Source organism: Anguilla rostrata, chromosome 15 (assembly GCF_018555375.3).
Source record: "Anguilla rostrata isolate EN2019 chromosome 15, ASM1855537v3, whole genome shotgun sequence".
Taxonomy (NCBI): Eukaryota; Metazoa; Chordata; class Actinopteri; order Anguilliformes; family Anguillidae; genus Anguilla; species Anguilla rostrata.
Genome location: NC_057947.1, coordinates 22,998,884 through 23,018,397, shown reverse-complemented (window position 1 = coordinate 23,018,397; position 19,514 = coordinate 22,998,884). Strand labels below are relative to the sequence as shown.

General features: G+C 40.5%; 1 protein-coding gene across 1 annotated transcript in view; it reads right to left on the bottom strand.

The window, feature by feature from the left end:
* Window positions 1-18,794, bottom strand: part of tmeff2a (transmembrane protein with EGF-like and two follistatin-like domains 2a) — an 84,256-nt gene extending 65,462 nt beyond the window's left edge. Inside the window, exon 1 of the mRNA XM_064310202.1 lies at window positions 18,041-18,794. Coding sequence (XP_064166272.1) covers window positions 18,041-18,221 — 181 coding nt within the window. The 5' untranslated portion in view covers window positions 18,222-18,794. The remainder of the gene's footprint in view (window positions 1-18,040) is intronic.
* Window positions 18,795-19,514: the final 720 nt, after the last annotated feature.

Sequence of the window (19,514 nt, the reverse complement as noted above, 5' to 3'; positions counted from 1 at the left end):
GCAGGGAACAGTGCAAATTTTAGTATAGCAATACATCATAATGATGTACACCTCTACACTTCCCTCATTTTTGAAGAACTACAATGGGTGGTGGGTCATTTGAATTTGGAGATACCGCCAACATAGGTGAGAGGGGCGTTAGGTGGGAGCTACTGTTCCAACTGTAAAGAGTATTAGCTTGCGAGCTAGCATGGGACTTGTGCTCTCTGTGGCTCTTTTTTGGCTAGACTCCATTGTCCTTGATGAGGTGGGGAACACAGACGTATCCATAGTACAGATACAGGAGCATATTAGCAGGCTAGACCACAGACTGCGGTGAAATCACAGAAAAAAAAGTCCACCAAACCCAACACTATACACATCAACAGCACACACACAAAATGTGTACTATTCTTAATTATATTGCAAGCTAGTAAGCTTCACCATTCCACATTTTAAGGAAACAGTCTCAAATTTGCTAACGTTATCTTATTAGGCAACTAGTTGTGTTTTCCACAATAAGCAATGCTAAGTAACAATATGACAATAACATGCCATTTCTACGTTCCAACATCATATTACTACCAGTATGCCATTTACCATACACACATTATATAGCCACATGTAGACTACCATCAACATATTACTTTGATATATTTATTACTGGCAGTGATGTGTTATAATTAAAGTGCATGTTTGTGTTTTTTGCAGTGGGTTAACTGTACAAATCAATCTAGCTGAAGTCATGTTGCCGACTATAATTAATTACATTTGATAAATACTTAAGACTCTCATCCAGAGACTGTAAGCCTACATGCAAGATAAAATTAGTTCTACAAAGGACAGCATGGTATGGAGATTTCAGCAAATTAAATTACGTGCAATTGCGTAAATTACGTTTGTGCATAACCACCTACAAGAAACATGAGACTATTTAGCTATAGGTGTTGGTGTGATGGCTTCTCAAGAAGCATGTGAAGCATCAGGTACATGTGTTTTAAAAATAATAACACAGAGACTTGACAAACTGTTTACTGAAAATATTTAAGTCCATGCTTGCAGTAGAATGACAATGTGAATGGACCTACCTGACCCAGACCTTATAAACAGTGCAACAACACATTAAATTACTAAAAACATTGAAAACATTTAGTTTTTAACTGGCAGCAGAACTGGTAATAGTGCAAATTTATTTTTCAAACCTACATAGGCTACTTCTGTCTTTATTCCACTAAAATGACAAGTCATGCAGGTCATTTTGCTGTTGATGTGTCACTCAGAAAAGCAACAAAAGACAGCAATGAAAGAACAAGAGACAACCGTGTTATTTTTATCAGATAATTCATTGAAATGCATACATGTGGAGAATATCCATATCAGCTCTCCAATGAGGGAATGTCAATGAAGATCAACCATGCGTTTCTCCTTGCCTGTCTTAACACTGTCATCTCCTCCCTATCTGCTCTCAACACCAGCATTCTATAAAAACTTATGTCCTTTCTGGATTTATCATTATGACAACCAAATATTGCACGAGTCTTGACCGTGTCTGAAATAGCTTGCTTTGAGTCTACTGCATAAATCACAGTTATTCAAATCGAAGCTGTGCTAACCCATGCAATTTGCCCCACTGAAGCAGCATTTTCTTTTTAGTAGAACGTAAGCAGTAAAGTAAACGGAACTAAACACATAAACCTAGATTTTCTTTTAGAAGCTAGCTTGCTAGTGGGTAATGTAACCCTCTTTGCAGGCCCAGTAGTAACGCTTAGGCTGTCCGTTTCTATTCACTGGGAGTGGCAACCTGTGACTGGCATTGTCTGATGCCCACCCATGGACTTTACGTACCTGCCTGTTGTAGTGTTTCATAAAGCAGGTACCTGGAGCATGCACAGTAGTTTGGGGATATATCGCTGCATTCCCTACATGTTGAGAGCTAGCTGAAAGCTCATTTTAATCAGGAGGACAGATACTCTTCTACAAGTAAAAGCTCATTTCTGATAGACTCCTTGACACCTGAATCTATTCAGGTCACAGATAACTATGTGTGAAAGCTATGGAATGCTTGGTGGGGATTAGACTGTTTCTGCATTAACTTGCCTTTAAAGGTACAAGTTTAATTGTTCGTAGTATTTGAAAAAAAATTGAATTTCTTTTGTCATGCATGTCTGTTCCAGTCATGGAAGGGTAGTGCAGAATTGGACATTCTACACCTGAGAGCAGCAGGTTCAAACATAGTGAAGCTCTGCTGTTGCGCCATTGTGAAAGGTATTTTACCCTTTTCACTCTAGAAAACAAGCGAGTCACAGAAACAGGTCACAAATTAGAATGTGCTATTTTATACTTAACAGCCTAAAGGTTATGAATAATAAAAAACGTATCATGCTTAGATCAGAGTGATAAGATATTGAATGCTGGGAGATTTAAGACTTTCAGAGCTGTTTGTCCCCCAGCTTGCTCCCATAAGTGTGGCCTATTTTACCGTTGTGAGCTCCTCCACCACGAATTACCCCATACGCAGCATCAAATCAAATTTTACTTTCTGAGATTTGAAAGGCAAAGAAAGACACAAAGGAATATCATCCAACCACAAAATTAATTATACACAGAAAAAGGGCCATTCTTTTTTCAAGGAACCAAGAAGAAAGTTGTTCATAGACAGGTAGGGTTGGCATTCGTCTGCCAGGAAATTTCATAATTGCCAATACAATTGATACAATATGGTTCCACTTTACCAATAATATTGTGTAATGCTTTATTTTATAGAGCAAGCACTCATACATCACATATTAATTTACTTCACAATTGAAAGGATGGTCCTCTGATAAATGACAGTGCTAGTACTCCTGTAAGGCAAAATGCTTTACTGTACAAACATCTCAGAATGCTTTGCTAAACCCTTTAAAATGTCAAGTGTGGAAAGGTAATAGTTGAATTTTGAATATGAATGAGATAAACACAGTACATTCCAGGCTCTGTTCATACTACAGAAGAGATTAAGGGATAAGTGGAACTGAAATGGTCAGAACCTGGAAAGTGATGTCCAAATACAATGTAACTCTAAGCCTTAGGTTAAGTTATTAAGTGGTAATCAAACCAGTGCTAATCAGGTTCTCATTAGAAAATTCATTTATTTTTTTCTCCACATGGATGTTGTTCTGGTCCTTCTTTACATGTAACACTTATTACTTTCCCATACTGCATTCTTTAGCAACCAAGCCTTGTTGTATAAGTTTGATAGTATTTAGAGTTTTTTTTTTTCATTGAAAGTATGACTTTTTTTGGTTTAATGCTGGCCTCTATAAATCAGTGATAATTAGGAGCTTGATGAGATGCAACTGCTTATGCTACTTCCGGTTTCATACCTTTTTCAGTTCGTGTTCAACAGAGGTTAGTATCACTGGAGTTCTACTATTTTTGAAAATGCTGATTAACAGTGCTACCTATAAATTTACCAACACATTAATCAACATATTAATTTGAGGCATTTCGTGTTTTGTTTTTCTTTAAATGCAGTTAATATAGTTTGGCATTTGGTCCGCCAGAGAAGTAAATTGGTCTCAGCTGAGCCGGCCGGTGGAGAGAGCACATGCACCTGGGTTGCGTTGGCTAATCAGCCCAGGTGCTTAAAGGTGTGCTGCTCTTCACAGTTCGAGGCCAAGACTGGGAGCTCACACTGAGAGTGCGTTTATGATTTGCGGTTTGTTTTATTTTGGAGCTTTGTCCAAGCAGAAAAGAAAAAGAAAGTAACCCGCCACTGAGAAGTTAGAGGAGCTAGTCCGGCTGGAAAGTGGGCCAGCTACAGGTGGCACACTGGAAAGTGGTCACGCTGTTTTACTTTCTTTTGTCTTCGCTATTTTAGCTTGTTGTTTTAGTTTATTGTTTATGCCTGGAACCCGTGAGGGGGACGGGTGAAGCGGGTCATTTATTTTATTTTGTGTTTGTATGGGTGCGCTCTCTCTCTCTCTCTAAGCCAATCAATGGTGTTCCCCGGCACTGCCGCATCTCCCTCCCAGGGGTGTCACGCTGGCGTGTGACATATAGGTATATATGTCAGGTATAGGTATATATAAAATTTTTGACATGATAAAATGTCAATAAATACACATAATTGGGTAATTATGTATTCTGTACAAGAGTTAAATAATCATTACAGCGATGAAACTTAATATACTCTATATTTTCAATATAGTGGACCATCAGCACTGCATCACAAGAGTTTTACTGCAGGTAGGCAGATTATGGATTTGTAATGAGAAACCAATTCACACGGCAAGCAAAATCTTGTTGGCACTTCTGAGAGCCAGGAGAGTGACACATTTCTTACTCTGACCATGTGACTCACACCTTCCCACGGTGTGATCAATACCGATTCCCACAGTTGCTCCTCAATACATTACATGCATTACTGTCACTCAAGCCTCGACAAGCCTGCCCACACACTGGCGGAATGAACAGCTGCATGCTGTGTTCATCTGATGAACGTGGAATGTGGAAGATTCTAATCATTTTACTGCCGCTCAGAATGGGCCACTTCTCACTTCTCCTTGATGGAGCTTTTGACCCATTTTTGTACTTTTAAAAAAAATAACTGGCTTTATCTTAAAACCTTGTGCACAGTGCTACCTTATCTCAGTAAAACGTAAACATCAATTGCAGCAAAATTGCAAAAGGGAGGAGAAGCCATGTAGTCAGCTAAAATTCCCATTTAGATGATCATCACCATCTGTCAGATTATAATCATGATGATTATTAATATAAACAATTCTTTTAGGGGCCAAGCACCAACAGTACTCAGGCACCTATTATAATTGTTAGAGCTTTTCACTATCATAGTTTCTGCCATGAGAATCTATGGCAGCCCATAGAACCACTTGGTGGATGTTTGAGAAGTCTGGCACATTGATAGAGGACAGGCCAACATATACAGACACCAAGTTTGGGGTCTTCATCCACCTGTCTAGCACCACCAATAGGCCAAAGTTCAATTTTTGCCCACAACTTTTGAACTATTTGGCCTAGAATCATCATTCTTCATTTTTCCATGATCCTTAGGTGATTCTGAGATAAATCACACTAGCACCACCCTCATCGGTTTCTATCATATTGGATTTTCCAACATTAAGAATCTTTTTAAAAATGCATTATAAACATCCTCCTCTAGACCGCTGAACATATCTCCACAAAATTTGGCATGCATCATCAACTGAGTACCATAAATTAAATTTTTTATGTGCCAATTACTCTGCAAGGAAGGCAGTTATTTCAACCAAAGTTTTTGTGGACCACTGCAGTAAAAGATCCTAAGTGGCTGAAATATATCAACAAATTTGGTGGTGAAAGGGCCATAATGGGTGACCATTTATCTGCAACCATGAGGGCTGGGAGGCACTTGGGGAAGCTATACCAAAAACAAGCTTAAATGGCTATTACTCCAAAACTAAAGCATAAATTTAAACAAAATTTTAGGGGGAATATTACAATAATGGATCTAAATTGGGCAACTCACGGAATTGGTTGCATAGAGCCACAGTAATGTTTGGCCCCTTCATTGTTGCTGCTAATTATTATTATTATTTATCTATATATTGACAATATTCCTTTTGATATAAAGTAATAAACTTTTTTTTGGCAGAGTCATCATTCCAGAGCAACCAAGGCTAAGAAGAATTGCATTGAACGCATGTTACAAGAGCAACAAAATCTGAACAACTGCACTCTGGAGAAATAGCAAATATGTCTCAATAGCGGATACTAATACAGTAGAAATCCTTTCAACAGTCACATTGGCATAGAACAGAGTCCCCAATATCTATCCTTCAGAGGAGTACACTTCATCTTCAGCTCAATTTGAACTGATTCCAGGCTGAAGTTTCACTTGGCTGGTTCTTGGATCTACATTAATTCAGGGAAGATGAAGCTATGTGGGAACTCTACATGACTGGTTCCCTTCGCCTCTTCCTCCTTCCAAATGCACTACATCTCCAGGCTCCTCCCACTCAAATGAATGCCTCCCACTCACTTCAATTCAGCTCCTCCCATTCAACTTACTCGACTCGACTCGACACAGCTTGATAATCAAGAGTGGCTGTTCCCAACATGATATGACATATATTTTTTAAAAACTTGTCACATTCTTCTTAATATTATCAGGCTCACAGAAATATATTACTCTCTACACACAGAACACTCCATCCATCCATCTTCTATATCCTGGTCGCATGGGGGGCTGGAGCCTATCCCAGCGTGCATTGGGCGTGAGATAGGAATACACCCTGGACAGGCCGCCAATCTAATCCAGGGCACACACACCATTCACTCACCATTCACACACACACGCATACCTATGGGCAATTTGGAGTCTCCAATGAGCCTATCTGCATGTCTTTGCACTGTGCAAGGAAACCAGAGTACCCGCAGACACGAGGAGGCCCAGGCCAGTATTAAAACCCAACTTCTTGCTGTGAGGTGACAGTGCTGCCCACAGCACCACCATGCCGCCCCAGTACACTCAAGTGCAGTGGTATAGATGAGGCATGTTTTGCGATAGAAAACCAGTAAGATAATTGCTAAATCTAATAAACTCAGGCGAGACATAGAACAGGGATCTCTATGCAGTTCCAGGTTGAAGATGGTAAACCAGATGGAATGGGCACCAGTGATAAAATTCACAAGGAAGAAGCTTTCAGGAATTTGTTTATGATGCATATAAAAGTGTTAAAGGGTTGCTTGTGAATTTCACTAACGGCTGTACATCATACAGCCTGCAAGCCTGGCTACTCAGAGGTTGCAAGATCAAAAAGGCATATGCACCCATTGCAACAGCATTCAGACCAGCTGCTCCCTATGGAACTGTGAAGAGCCTTTTTTTCATGGCAATGGATGCTCGGGTCTATCTGTATGCAACAATATCAGTCTGCAGTTTACTCTGTTGAAGGGATGTCATGTAAAATAACTCTTCTGACAATTCCACTAGCACACATTTTTATAGCTCCAAAGACCACTCTACTGAGCAATGCCAAAATTAACACTCCCAGCATGCAGGAAAGCCGTCTTTACTGTAATTCATCACTGAATCTAAAGAATAGCTAAGAGCTGGATAGACATTGACTGTGACCATTTGGCCTCCTCTATCCCAGAATGCTTTGTACCAGATGTTTTATTTTGAATTTAAATAAGGGAAATGCCTCCTCATATTCTTATATTTACAGTAACCTTCATGACTCTTGATCTCTTTCACAGGAACCTGCACATGCTTATTTTTCCAAAAACACATTACGTTACGTGATTCAGCCATTAGATGCATTGCATTAGAATGTTATTAGGTGCTGAGATGGATACTAGAATAAGAGAAAGGAAAAACACTAGACTCCCGATGCTAGAGACACACTATAGAATGATTACCAGTCAGATCCATTTAAATTATATTCAAAATATAACAGGTAATCAGTTTGCAGCTCACTCTTCATATTTACTCTCTACCCTTTGATTTAACTATACAAAACAAAGATTTTCAGGAAACATCTGTGGTGTCTTCTGTTTGAAATCTTGCCCTTGGGGTGATGCATCCAAAGCTCATTTTACACCTCATAATCCCCCTTAAACACCTCGCAGCGACCAATCAAAACAGCTCCAGGGAAATGGCAGAACAGCAAGCGATCTTTGCCAAAGCATAGCATCATTGGCTTTGATGCCTGTTAAAATGTGTAAAAAAAATGCATTTTTAATGTTTTTCTTTTATCCAGTAACTCCGTGATGGACTGGCCTATTCTTTGTATTTCTGGCTGGCAGTCTGGGCACTGGCAGAGTTATAACTCAGACACAGGAAGACTGTACTCTTGTCCATATGCTCAGTATGCAGACGGTGTCTGGACCACGGCACAGTCTTGAAAAAAATAAAACTTTAAAAGAATCTTCCTAGCTGAAACTACACCAAATGTTCAGCCATCTGTGAGTTTTTTTAACCTGTATTCATGCACGTATTTAATACAAGCATTCAACATTTAATTAATCACTGTTTTTTTCTTTTACACCAAATATTTCAACTTTTTCATTTCTGTTTCCTATTACTTTTTATAATAACAGCCCATCTGGGTACTGGTGTCAGAAAATTGATTTGACACTTTTATAGAATGCCGATTGCATTGCACAATGACCTGGATTCAATCAACATTCATCCTTTGACTTTGACTTGTGTTCTTTTTCTTCCTGAACAGTTTGAGAAGCAGCTCAGCTCAGCAATCCACCAAAATAATGTTTTTTCCCAGTTGTGTTTCCATTAGAAAAAAATAACAGTTGCATTTTTCACAAGTCAAAGGTTAAAGACAAATCATTATTGGTATTTTACTATTTAATAGACCAATACAAAATAAAGCATGTAAAAGAGGCCTAGCAGATAAAATGTAGTTTTGTAGTAAATGAGTAATGATTAAATGAGTAATCATCGCACACCCTCTCTAGGAGAGCAATTGCCAATCACCTTGGTGTACAACCTACAGATGATCCCAGAACATCAATAAACCTAAAAAAGGAGCTTGTTTAACATGCAGTTGTGCAATTCTGGATATGACACTTTGTTAGACACAATGAGCACATGAAGGAGATGGAAGCATTGTTTTGGAATACGACTAGGTTCTCAAAAACATTTTCAGACAAATGGATAATAGAGACTGAGCTAATTTCTCAGACAAAGTGAAGGTCAAAGCAAATTAATGATTTTCATGTTGTAAAAAAATCTACAGAAAGCTGCTAGCCATTATAAATTAATATGGCATCTCCAATCTTCCGAAACATGCAACGCCAGCCAGCTGCTTCTTTTCACACCACAACCACAACCCGCGCATGCACAGAGCAGGGGTGGAGGAGACCCAATAATCATCTAACAATAATCACAGCAACCTAATCCCTACCATATATCTCTTGGGCAATGCAAGACCAATTCTGCACTGGCTCTGCAAGACGGCCGGGCACAGTTGGCACTGGCACAGGCCGGATTCGATCCGAGACCATGGTGCTCACTGCTCACTAATGCGCTGCAAGCAGCGCTTTTAGCAAGTGAGCAACCCAGCAGCTTGCTTTCTCGGCAGGAGGCTCGTATTCAAAGATCCAATTTGAATAAAGATCCAATCAGGTAGAATACAGGGATTCTGACAGTGAAATGTTGAAATACTGTACGAGGCACACTAGGATCTACACATTAGGAGCCCACGTGTTCCAGTTACAAATTTTAAAGTAGCAATCATCCCTGTGCTAGTTTAATCAAACGTAATGCACACAAATGACTGATTGACTCCATAAAAAAAAGAAAATGACTGCTGTATCAGCACGGTATAAGCATTGAATAGACAACCGTTAATGACCTTTAATAGGGAATTGAACAAGATCATGAGGGCAGTTAACCCCTAGCAACAGTGCGTTAGTCTGCAGCCACTGTCAAATAGGTGATGCAAATAGGTCCAGGGCTTAACGTTCCAGGGCACCTCTTTGGGTCTCTTTGTCCTTGCCCATTCATCTTGAATTGGTGTGCCAAGCCCTTATCTTTTAATAAAACAGCAAAATCTTGGAATGAAAGATAACAATTACCCAAGTTCAGTACTTTGGGGAATAACCATTGCGCTCCTAAAACGCCAATGTCTCACTTGCTCTGATTCTTAGCCTCATGCACATGATTGGACCTCTAGTTCCCTCTAGGGGGTGCCACCTTTAAGATCGTGTCCGTACTGTCCTCTGCGATGGGGCGTTCCCTACAGTACACCTAAGCAACAGCAGCAGCTGGCCACATTAACCTACATTGTAATACAACTGGGCCGCTGAATGTGGTCAAACTCCCGCATGGGTCTCCTTTGTATTCTGGACAACGCGCGGCGCTGGTACGGGAAGCCCACCGCGGACCTTCGCCGTCGGTGAGGGGCAGGCGCCAGGCATTCTGGTGTCTTTCAAGACAGATGGGCTGGGAGAATCGCACGCTATTATTAGTGCCTGTTTCTTTTAATTCCCCATCAGTTTCAAACAGAGCAGTTTTGGTTCTTTTTCAAAAAAGGGAAAAGAGGGAGAGGAAAAAAAGAAACAGAACAGTTAATTGTGGCGCGGACCGCCGACCGGTTTGCCATGGGAGGTGGTTTAAAAGGAGACGGATAACCTTGCCGGTTCCTCTCAGAGGGTGCAAGGTTAATCGCTGCTGACCCCCCTCACACCCCCCACTCCCCCACACACCCAAACCTCCTGCTGCACCTGCAAAGACACAGACATCACTAATCCCTCAGCTAGTGGGAAATCAGTTTGATTTGCGCGCCGTATGGAGGCATGTCACCGAGGTCAGCAGCCCGATGGACGACTTTGAAAATATCCAACCATCTGAACGCTGCAGAAATGCAGTTAACATCAAGAATGACCCTGGCACTATAGCAATCCTTCTGTTTTTTAACATGCCATAATTCACACAGTGATTGATATTCAATGAGCACATTATGTGGACATTAAATGGCTAAATAGTTCAGAACACACTTTGGACTTTGCACTAAGCACATATTCCGAAAGTGTTCGCAAAGCAAGTACAGTCTTCATTACCAAGGCTTAACATCTTGATAAATCATTCAAAGCTTTTGTACAGGAATTAGGTCGGAAGTTTGACTTTAAGTCAAGTGACACTCCATGTTATTTTGCATTTAAGATTAGCATTTTACATCACGTGTATTATGTAAGCTTCAATGAAGCACTGCCTTTGCACTTGAATGATTCATAAATATACTATTATGACGCTTCATGAAGTCTTTATAAGTCTCCCAAGTAGCACAGTAAGTTAAGGAGCCTTGAGTACTGAGTGAGCCCTAAGGCCAAGGCAATGCTCAGAATCTGGGCTGACAATAGTTTTCCTGTTTTGTATCTTGGGAGAGGCAGAATTGAGTCAACACTATAGAATTGTCCTCAAGCTTCAAGTGTAAGGCAACCTACAGCTTAACAGTTGATTGGTAAGTGCCTCTTTTCTGACCAGTGACTGTATTCTGCTATGCTACCTGTACTGTGGACATCAGCCATTGGTTTGTGGTCCAATGTTTTAGAGAGGGCAGACTTTAGCAATATCAATGTGAGTGGCACAGTGTTGACTCAAGGCCTATTTCCATTGAAGGCTTTAGGAATATATACCTTTGTGTAAAATGGATATTGAAAGAAAAAACCAAGGGGCTCTTGGGTGGTGCATCCAAATGAAGTACTGATTACCAGTGCAGTGCTGCACCCACAGGGCCTGGAATCAAATAGCAGTCATGACAATCTAATCTTCTGCAACTGTAACATCATCAGCGCCCCTTCAGAAAATGAACAACCAAAAAGTAAATTTGGGTCTATAAGGCTGCTAGTTGTAGACCAGCAAACCAGGTTCACTCAGCGTGCTTGACGATACTCTGGGTAACAACAATGCCATGCACATCATTCTTCTGTTTGCCGCTCCATTCAGGCCAGTTGCCTGTTTCAATATTTTATTAATCTCCTCTGCCAATTCAGCCCCATACTTCACTGGGTTCAACCAAGGACGTCACTCAGTATGCTAACCGCAGGCAGTCACTCACCATTTGCAGAAGGGTACATGTGACATGTTTGCTATGGACATGGACATGCAGAGCTTTGATGAGGCTAACAAACAGAGGAGGAGATGCATAGCTAGCTTAATGGACAACAGAATGGGGGCGGGGAGGAAGACCTGGGCCTGGACCTTAACAGCAAACGGCTTTAATTACCCAACTTAAAAATGCTGCAATGCTTTTGAGTAGGACCATTCAAAATAGGAACATTTTCCATACCTACACGCAAAGAATTAGACATATCCAGCCCCTTCCACCAGGCTAAACATCATAAGTAAATGAAAAATTGGCATGGAACCAATCAGTATTTTCCCTTAACATTGATGCGAAGACAAATGTGTTCAGTTTTTCTTCACATATTTTCACATATGTTCTTCACAAGTTTTTTTTATGATCGCTGAACTTGCCAGATTACTTTTCCGAAGGAATCACTTGCATTCAATTCCGCCTCAAAGTTAAGTGCAAAGGTTGTGGGTCCAGAACATTGCCTCCATTTGTAGCTAAGCTTTGAGTCTAAACTGGGGCTGACATTTACTAAGTTACAGTCATGGCGTGCTCATTGTAATTCTGTCTCACGTGTTTGATAAGAATCTTGCTTTAAAAGAAGTTTTAAATCCACTCTGCATGTGATGCAGACTGTTCTAGTTTATATGTATTTTCCGCATATTGTTTGCAAAATTCCAAAGTAGCCAGTGGTTTACAAATGTTTAACATTTGAAAATAGCACAATTGTTTAAAAAAAAAATTGTCTAAACTTTTCAACCATATTGGGATCATTCCTGATTTTAAAAATTCAGTGCAATTCCTTACTGAGAATTACTGCTGAACACTGAAAAAAAATGTACTCTTCAAATTATCCTCTGATTGTGTGACACAGAAATTTTGATTGCTTTGAAATATATGCTACTGCCAGTAAATGAATATGAATATGGATTTTGACAGACTAATTTATTAAACAATTTCATATTACACTGATCCACTGTTCTGTGTTAATTCAAATCCAGCAGAGCTTATATGATTCTAATAAAGATCACATATACCCTAGCAGAGCTGACTTAGCACTGAACAAGTGTAGCTGGTCATGGTACCTACACATTTATAATGAATTGAGGCGGCTACAATCATTGTCATATCTAGATGTGTCATATCTGTGTGCGTCTCTTCTGACAGCAACACAATACTTTTTTGTAACTGAGTAGATAGGAATTACAGCTTCATCTGTGTGTGGTTTTTTTCTTGTGTTTTGTATTTATGCACAAAATAAATAATCTACAATGTTTATAAATCATAAATCAATGTTTGCTAGTTGGAACATAATTTATATTTAGCTACACAGTAAGGGGGGAAAGAAAATGGGTCTTCTCAGTCAAGAATCAAGGACCAAATCAATACATTGAATTTATGAAAGAGATCTCTGAACAAATGTAGTTCCTTTACAGTCTCATGCTGGATATTTTCAAACAAAACTGGTAAAGTAAATCTGAGTGAGTCAAAGTAAAGTATCTGGAAACTGATGTAACATTCGCCATCTTAAAAACATGTTGTCTTAGTCATCTTTAATTGGGGTTTAACAATATTTCATAAGTGTGTGTGTGTGTGTGTGCATACGTGCATGCAAGTGTGTGTGTTAATATATTTATGTAGGTATGCATGCATGTATTATACATTTATTTATTTATTTTTGAGTGGATCACCTTTGAGGCACAACCCTATTAAGGTGCCTGAAGGACAAACTAAAGTGATTAATAAGGGTGGGGGGACAAGCTTTAAAATATAAATAATTAAAATTGTGATATTTCTATAATTGAAATACACACAAATACACTACATGGCCAAAAGTATGTGGACACCTCACATCCAACATCTCATCCAAAATGATGGAAATTAATATGGAGTTGGTCCACCTTTTGCTCCTGTAACAACCTCCATTTTTCTTGGAAGGCTTTATAATAAGGTAGATGTTAGAGTACTGCTGCAGGGATTTGCTTCCATTCAGCCAGAAGAGCATTAGTGAAGTCAGGTAGTGATTGGGCATTTAGGCCTGGCTCACAGCTGGCTTTCCAATTGATCCCAAAGGCATTGGATGGAGTTGAGGTCAGGGTTCTGTGCAGGCCAGTCAAGTTCTTCCACACCATTCTCCGCAAAACCATTTCTATATGAACCTCCCCATGTGCCTGGGGGCATTGTCATGCTGAAACAGGAAAGGGCTTTCCGCAAACAGTAGGGGAAGCAAGGAATCGTCTAGAATGTGATTGTATGTTAAGATTTTCCTTCACTGGAACTAAGGGGTCTAGCCCAAACCATGAAAAACACACCCAGACCAAGGGATGTCCAGATACTTTTGGTAATGTAGTGTAACAAGCACCTCCCCTCTTTACTCCTGCATGCATTGGTCTCAGTATTGTATAACCCCATTATTAAAATAAAATATTTATTTTAATTTTGTGTGTGTGTGTGTGTGTGTGTGTGTGTGAATGAGTGTTTGTATGCGTCGAAAATATTGTTTTCATTTTGATTTTAAAAAAGCCAAAAGCACGGTGAAAAATTGTGCCACCGCATAACATTAATACACAGGATAGTGATGTCAAGCATTTATTTATGAGTGGTGTTCATGCTATCATGAGATCATTAATGCATTTGTAGCCTACTTCATAATTCGCCATTGCCATTTTTCACCAGATGTTGTGGCGTATTCAGTCGTAACATTATGACATGAATTGAAATGAATACATTTTAAATAACTTTTTAAACAACTTTTTTAAAACCCCATGAGTAAAATAATGATTGAATGATCGTCTTTGTGAAAATATTCCACTCACAGTCTGTATTTGTTAAGCAGCAGAGACTGTGCTGATTTTTACATATTCTGTATCCTGGGGATAGCCTTGCTATAACAACCTCACTGTAAGGTTATCTGAGTCCAATGTTGCCCTCAGAGAAACTTTCATTTCCTCAATTAATTCCCAGCTAATTTGACTCATGGTCACATCAGAGAATGCTTATCAAAATGTATTAGGAGCATCATTAATGGTGAAAGCCAATATCCATATTAACAGAAGCATTTTTCAAAAAAGGAAGAAAATTCTACTGGACAATATTTCAGTTCATGAGAGGATCAAAATGAAACGGGACACAAACATGCATGCTGTATACCCTGACACCACAACCTCCGTAAGTTTACTGACATCAAGCTTCTTGTATTTAAAAACCCAGTGTTTTTTTTTTTTTTTCAAAAGACCAACGGAAGGATTTAATATAGATCTGAATCTCCTTTTATATTAATTTGAACTAATCCCCATCTACAGCTCAGTACAGCCCAGGTAGTTACAAAAAATGTTTTAACCATGCTGTGCACCGCTCGCTGTCCTCTATTTCAAAATTCAAAAACAAATTAATTAATTAAAGGAACTGGATAACATGACCTCATGCATATTTGAAGGGTTTAATATTCCTCTGTACCCTGTTTTAATCGACTCTCAATACTAGAGCGTCGGATTACTGGTTCTTGGTACGCTTCAGTACAAGCACGACAGCCGACACGTATGGTAAGTCTGTGCCTGCAGGGTAAAGTACAGCGTGATGTGAAAGGAAGAGAGAATGGCACTGGCCCGAAACCCAGAAAGAGGAAAAGGCGCTGCGCTACCTCCTTTCGCAGAGATTCGCGCGCTGTTTCAGAGTAGGCGCCATCCAGTAGAAAGAACTAAGTAGAAAGCCTCTTTTTATCGTTAAGCATTGCAGTCCAAGGTCTTGTTCTGCTAACAACTGCAGACTTGTTTCTAGATATCATTACATCACGATTTTTCAAGGGGATGGTTATTGTCCATCTAATAATGAGAAGGCGTTGGGGCTTCCATCCCATCTTATATACAAGTTTTCATACTCGTAATTATGAAACTCGTGATAGGAATAGGGTACTTTGCCATGCATAACATTATAAACGATATTAAATGTGTTGTCATTTACACTACAATTATGTTCTATCATATCTACAAAACTATTTTTAAATTGCTGTAATAACTGCATTCTGATTATCCTTACAGAGACAGAATCTAGAAATGTTCGATGCCCTCTTTTAACCGTCTTTGGGTGTAAATGAACATAAAAAATCAAGTTTTAAAATGACTTCGACTCACTATGTAATATCGAATTACATCTGTTTCATCACGTTATTCGCGTCGTTTCATAGTGCGGTCATTTGTTTTGACGTCGACAAGCCATGTTGGGGCGTAGAACATCTGTTTGTTAGTGAGCCCGATATAGTAAACCAAATGCCTGTAGGGTAGCCTATTGTACAATACCAATGACTGTGGATCTAAATGCATCGATAAAAAAACCCAAGAGTACATACATACCGCCAAATTCGACAAAGGAAACAATAATGTGATCATTTATTTTATAGGGTAGTATATGCGCTTTATGGACAATATACTCTTAACAATAATAATAATAATAATAATAATAATCAAATAATAATAATAATAATTCATCATCAGATACCCAAGACGAAATCCAACAGTCCGTGGACGCCTCGGCTAAATATAGATAATACAGAAGTTTTGTCTTAATATCCTATCACACTCAGTTAAACTGGTGTTTCAGTAGTAAAATACGCATAAAAATTGTGCCGTTATTGTATATCAGGCGGCGACAACTACTTCATCTCATTTTTTGTTTTGGCGCAACAGATGAACTGAAACCCTGACACGCTCAAGTTCCCCACACACAGTAACATAAGGATGTGGATGTTCCTGCAGCCTAATTACAACAGAAGGCGAGTAACAGCAACGGTCTAAGATCTATACACATGCAAAAATGATAAACAGCCTTATGCTTGCCGTTTACAGAACCAGGCAAATACCTTTCCAGAAGTGACCTGTTCATAGATATTCTTATGGCTGTTCACCCAGACTAAAGCAGGTCCCCAAAAGAAATTCAACTGGGGTGAGCCTATCGAAGTCGTTTGCCCTTTAATTACGTTTAATTTAGCGGTAGGCTACGTTATTTATATTTTAAATACCGTGAATTAATCATATTTGTTGTGCACGGTGCGGGTTCCGAGTTTCAAACTATTTGAAAACCAGCAATGTGGCAGAAAACAGAATAAGACGGCACTGGCAAATGATTTCGATGGAACGGGAATGATTTCGATGTGCCGGGGACACAGGCTACTTTACAGCCTCTGCTTTGACTTTTATTGGTTACGCAAGAAAGGGAGAAAACACGTTCATAGTACACAAACTATAAAGGCGTAAGGCTCATATCTGAGGCAGCGCTTTCGGGCAATGAACCTCGCGCGGATAATAAAATGAACCGCAAAATGGGTATGTGTCGAACAAACGCGATTTCTCTTTCCTCTGAAATTGAAACGAGGGGCGCACTGCATCCGCTTGGACAGGCAAAGTAAATGAAAATACAACAACCCGTTAGTCTTTCCGGACGCAACGTTTTACATCGTCGCAGTGGGCTAGGAATTGGAATCATATCGGCATGCATTGTCGGGAATGGAATTACCTCAAGCTATGCAATAACGAGCCAACCGAGTTGCCACCTAACTGCGGGGGTAACGTGCAGGAATGTAGAAACAGTAGTACATGCGCGGATGCACGAGGGAAGTACGTGACAGCCAGCATATTATAATTGTCGTTTAAGAAACCGATGATACTTAACTTGCACGCCATCATGTTTTAATGTCCTACACTTTTTTATAAAGAAGAAAAATTACCACCGAAGAAAACTCAATAAATTACGAGGTCAGCTACTACTATGGGGCATCGTCATAAATGCTCGATTGCACCCAAGCAGACCAAACAGTTGTGAGCGCTTGAATTCCTGTTTTGACAACCTCTCTCCTTAAATACCTGCAATACCGGGACAGACTAATGTCTTCCAAACGCAGTGCAGGTCTCCAAATCTTAAATTACAATTAGCCAACGGTAACATTATACATAACTCACTGTTGAGGTATGTCTACTGAAATAATAATAATAATAATAATAATAATAATAATAATAATAATAATAATGTCACAACAACTCCCGTTGTCGCATTGATAGGCTATTACTTGGCCTTAACGTTTTTATTTCCAATATGTGTCGTCTTCCATTCTTTTAGAAGACCAGTCCATAGGCACGAAGAAAACATTTATCAAGGGCAATCAAAAGGGTCCGAGACACTTCGGGCTTAAAAATCTCTGTCCGTCCAAACCTACATTTCAGTGCTTTGTGCATGTGTACAGTGGTTAAATTTTAACACATTCATTTGTGCCTGCTTTCAGTATACACAGACTAATACCCAACACACCCTAAATGCTTATTCATTTTATCCGTGTATTATGTGCCTTGCATCCACTGGAAAGTCAACGCATGCCAATGAAGTAAAGAACACACATCTATTTACGCACGGACACACATCAAACACGTATACATTGTAAGGACAACTGGACAAGAGGATGGGACAAACACCGTATTTTTGCATTTTTCTTTTCTTACCAGAGCAATTCCAGCCTGTAGGCGTTTGACAGTCGCTCAGGGAAGAAGGGAAAGCGCGAAGTTGCTGTACAGGTAAAGTCGCGAGAAATGATACCACCGCGATCAAAACCCAGTCTCCCAGAGTCCTGCTCCACTGCTGCGGGCGTGTAGGCTGCTGTAGCACTGCCACCGAGAAACCCATTTCAGTTCAGCGGCGTCCCCCGAAAACACAAGCGACGCGGGTAGAAATTGCAGACATTCACCAGAAACTCCGATCCTAGTGCGAGCGGTGACAGCGGCGAGCTCAGATGCGAAGTAAAAAACATTTTCCGGGCAAAGAAGGGAGCCCCATGAAGTACTGTGGGCAATAGTCTGATCCTCGCGACTTACTCAGTGTTCAGCTGTAATATGAAGGGGTTCAGGGCTGAGGTTATGGGAGGAGGGAAGGGGGTGGGGGCGATGGGAGTGGGATGATTTCGGGTAGGAAACTGGGTGGTCAGCTGTTAGGTAAGAGAGCAGGCAGGTATGATGCTTCCCATAAAGACGGGTAATGAAAATAAAAAGGAAGGAAACAACAGAAACTACATAAATCCTCCAGAGAAGACAATTGTAGTTGTAAGATCCACTGGCAAAACGAAGCGTTCATACGCCGGGCTGTTCTGGATTCGCACGCGCTTTGGACACACCGTTAAGTTAGCTATTGGACCATGTAGCGCGCCACCGCTACCTCTTCTGCTCTTCGCCGATTCTGTTCAGCTGGATCCGAGCAGCAGGTTTCCAGCCTGGTTATGATCACGTGGCTTCTGTGCTTGGCAAGGGAGGAGAAGAGGAGGGCGCAGTTATTATAAGGGAGCTGATTGGCGGGGGGAGATGCAGGACTGTGAGGTTCGCTGTGAGGGTCCAGCCAGCCCACAGTGTTGTTCAGTTCTCCCGTCAGGACCGACAAGAGGCAGAGAGCCACTGCTCGGCGGTATTCGCGGATGCCGAACGAGATCTAGCACTGTAATTGGGCACTATCTCTAAAAGCAGCATAAATCGATTTCTCCAACTCCGGCTCTGATAATTGCGCTGCTTTTGGAATGATGCTGATACGAAAAGCATCCCGACCCACTGCCCACAGGCGTCTGTATTGTGTTTCTTGAAGCATCTAGTTGTCTTCTGCAACCGACAGGGAGCCTTGGCTGTAACTGACACGCTCGCGGCCATAGAAGCACTGCTGTTTTGATTATGGCAAAACGAGGTCAACCTGTGTAGGTCTTTCTGAAGCCCCCTCCCGCGGTGGTAATGCGCTCTAAGGCGAGCTGTGTGTATTAGAACGCGTGTAGTGATCTCGCCAGCACAAGCGCGTTATTGTGTTCGGTTCAATTCAGCACCAGCCAAACTGAGTGTCAAAATTCAATTAATCATCCCCGAGCTCGTGACACATTCAGTGCAGTGCTTTATTCTGCATCCACGCTCGATTCAAGTGAAGCACAAAGGCGGTTCTCATACGTGC